Source organism: Anabas testudineus, unplaced genomic scaffold (assembly GCF_900324465.2).
Source record: "Anabas testudineus unplaced genomic scaffold, fAnaTes1.2 Contig84arrow_ctg1, whole genome shotgun sequence".
NCBI lineage: Eukaryota > Metazoa > Chordata > Actinopteri > Anabantiformes > Anabantidae > Anabas > Anabas testudineus.
In genome coordinates, this window is record NW_022872815.1 from 1 (window position 1) to 2,807 (window position 2,807).

The 2,807-nt window shown below is 40.5% G+C and overlaps 1 gene segment (V, D, J or C); it reads left to right on the top strand.

Moving 5' to 3' along the window:
- Positions 1–403: 403 nt before the first annotated feature.
- Positions 404–864, top strand: LOC113151881 (the record flags this gene model as incomplete). The annotated part of the segment is given in 2 exon segments: positions 404–446; positions 539–864. Coding segments are annotated over 2 exon segments (369 nt in total), but the record flags the coding sequence as incomplete, so codon positions are not given.
- Positions 865–2,807: the final 1,943 nt, after the last annotated feature.

Consider the following 2,807-nt stretch of genomic DNA (forward strand, 5'->3'; position numbering starts at 1 on the left):
CTTTTGAATTGAACCTATTGAGCTAAATGTACTCACAGCTTTATTCCAGAAAGATGTTAAATGATTTGATTATCAGCAGATTCATGTTGTAACTGATCTCCTCACTTTAAGATCATGAAGTCAGTTTCATCTTTGTACAGGACTGAAAAAGAAGTGACAGCAAAAGTCTGGTACAAAAACACCAACTGACACACTGACAAGCTGCTGGAAGCCTTTTTTCCACCTGTTGAAGTGAACGTTTTCCCTCCACTAGAGGGACACATTATCCAGTAGGCGGTGCTCTACTTGTGCACTGTGTTCAACCATTCTGTCAATAAGAACTGCTGCTGTGAAGAGAACAATTCTCCCACTGAATGTTGAACTTCACACACTTTCTCCTGCTGCTTTCAACCTTGTTGTACAGATGGAACATTGGCTGTGGATTATTCTTGCTGCTCTTTGCTTTGGTAAGATGGGAAATAAACCTACTGATTGTTCTCCTTTAATCAATCCTCTTTATTGATCCATCTCTTCCTCTGCATGTTCTGTTCTTCCTCAGAGTGTAAAGGAGAAGACAAAGTGATCCAGACAACAGGAGATGTTACTGCTACTGAAGGAGACGCTGTTACACTCAACTGTATGTTTGAGACCAGTGACTCATTTCCCTATTTGTTCTGGTACAAACAGGACGTCCATGGACCTCCAAAGTACATGACAAAAAGTTTCTCAAACACAGTAGATAAAGCTCCAGGGTTTGACAACGACATATTTGATGCTGTGATCGAAGACAAATCAGTTCCTCTGAAGATCCAGAAGCTTCATGTGTCTGACTCTGCTGTGTACTACTGTGCTCTGCAGCCCACAGTGACAGGAAACAGTAAAACTCTGTACAAAAACCTTTGGAGCAAAGAAACAGAAAACTCCACAACATCCACTAGAGGGATTCACACTCTGTTTAACTCTAGCGGTTTCACACAATCATTCTCAAATTGACTTAAGTAATGTGAAAAAGAGAGAATTTATGCAAAGGTCATGATAAAACACTGGAACCTATTAAAACTAAAGCCAACAAAAAGCAATAGAAGTCAATAACAGGTAGATTTCAGCATAAGGTAAAGAGAGAACAATTGTCCCTGTAAGTCATGTTTTATAGGTCAGGTGAACCTCATCAGGTGACTAACCTCCTGTATTAGGCAACTACATCCTGTTAGTACAGGACAACCTCCACTGTTCACACTGTTCAACTCTGATGATTTGATGATGAAACTGTGTAGATTCTTTGTAGCTGTAATAGTTAGAACTGAAACTCTGTAGAAGTTGAGTGATGCTACAGGTCCATGACCCAAAACACACAACAGAACGACTTCAGAAAAACAAAATCCACCTTTTGGAGTGGACAAGTCAGAGCCCAGACCTCAACCCAACAGAGATGCTGTGGAACGACTTGAAGAGAGCCACACGAGACGTCCAAAGAATATGACAGAGCTAAAGTAGTTCTGCAGGAAGAATGGACTAAACTTCCTCCTGAAGGTCTGATCCACAGCTACAGGAAGAACCTGGATGAGGTTTTTGCTGCCAAGGGGTCATCCAGTTATTGATTCCAAAGGTTCACATACTTTTTCTTCTAGCACTAGGTTTCTATGGCTCTACTCAATAATCAATTGATGTGATTAATACAGAAAACTTGATCTATCTGCAGCTTTCAACACTGAATGACCAGATCCTTCTTTCTGCACTCTCTAATTTCTGCTTCACTGGTAAAGCTCTGACCTGACTCAGGTCCCACTTATCTGGAAAAACATTCTGCATGTAGGAGGCTGTAATGTAGAAAACATCCTACGAGGAGCAAAGTCAAATTACATCAGGCTTTGATCACATCATAGGTTCAGTTTTGAGCTACAACTGGCTCCATGGAGGAGAATGAGGGAGAATGTCCTTTGGACTGAACCAAACCTCCTGATACAGTTCATCAGGTCAGTGAAACCATCCACAGTACTGCAACAGGTCGTCTCAAAGAGTTTGTTTCCATTTTAATGTGAAGCTCAGTGAATTTCACCAGGAACAAATGTTTCATTTTACTGTGACTTCCTAAAATAAAGAATCTTTACTGATTCTCTCGCTGCATGTTCTGTTCTTCAGCACAAAGGTTTTATCTGAACATGAATCAAAGAGTCAAAACGGTCACAAGTTTCTGTAGATTCCTCCTTCAGTTCAGACTTTATGTGGTGGTGATGATGATGATGATGATGATGATGATGATGATGATGCAGCATCACTGTCATTCTACAGCTTCCATCAGTCTGAATGGAAACAGAGCACAGTAAGAGGAGGAGCTCCACCACTGAATATGAAAAGCTTCATTGAGGAAGTGAAGAGCTGCTGTCTTCTCTCTATTGTTCATTCAGTACAAGTGAAAATAATGTTACTGCTCTTCATCTGGATGATGATGGTCTCCTTTCAGACTGGTGAGTAATCAGACAGCATCAAGTTGTAAGAACAGCTGGTAACATGGGGACAAAGGTTTAGTTTATGAGTGGTTCGGGTTAGGGAACTGAATTTACTACTAAACTCACTTTAATGAGATTTTGATATTTTTCCAGGATCCTCTGAGGATTTACTGAAACCATTTAAAGATGTGATGATGGCTTTGGAAGGAGACCCTGTGACTCTGTCCTGTAATTATTCAGGATCTGTCAACAACCTCTACTGGTATCAACAGGAGTCCAGTTCATCTCCACAACTTGTCATTACAGAATATTCAGAGGAAACAGAAAGGTTCTCATTTAGACACAACAAAACAAGAAAGGAGTTTCATCTGCAGATCTCCT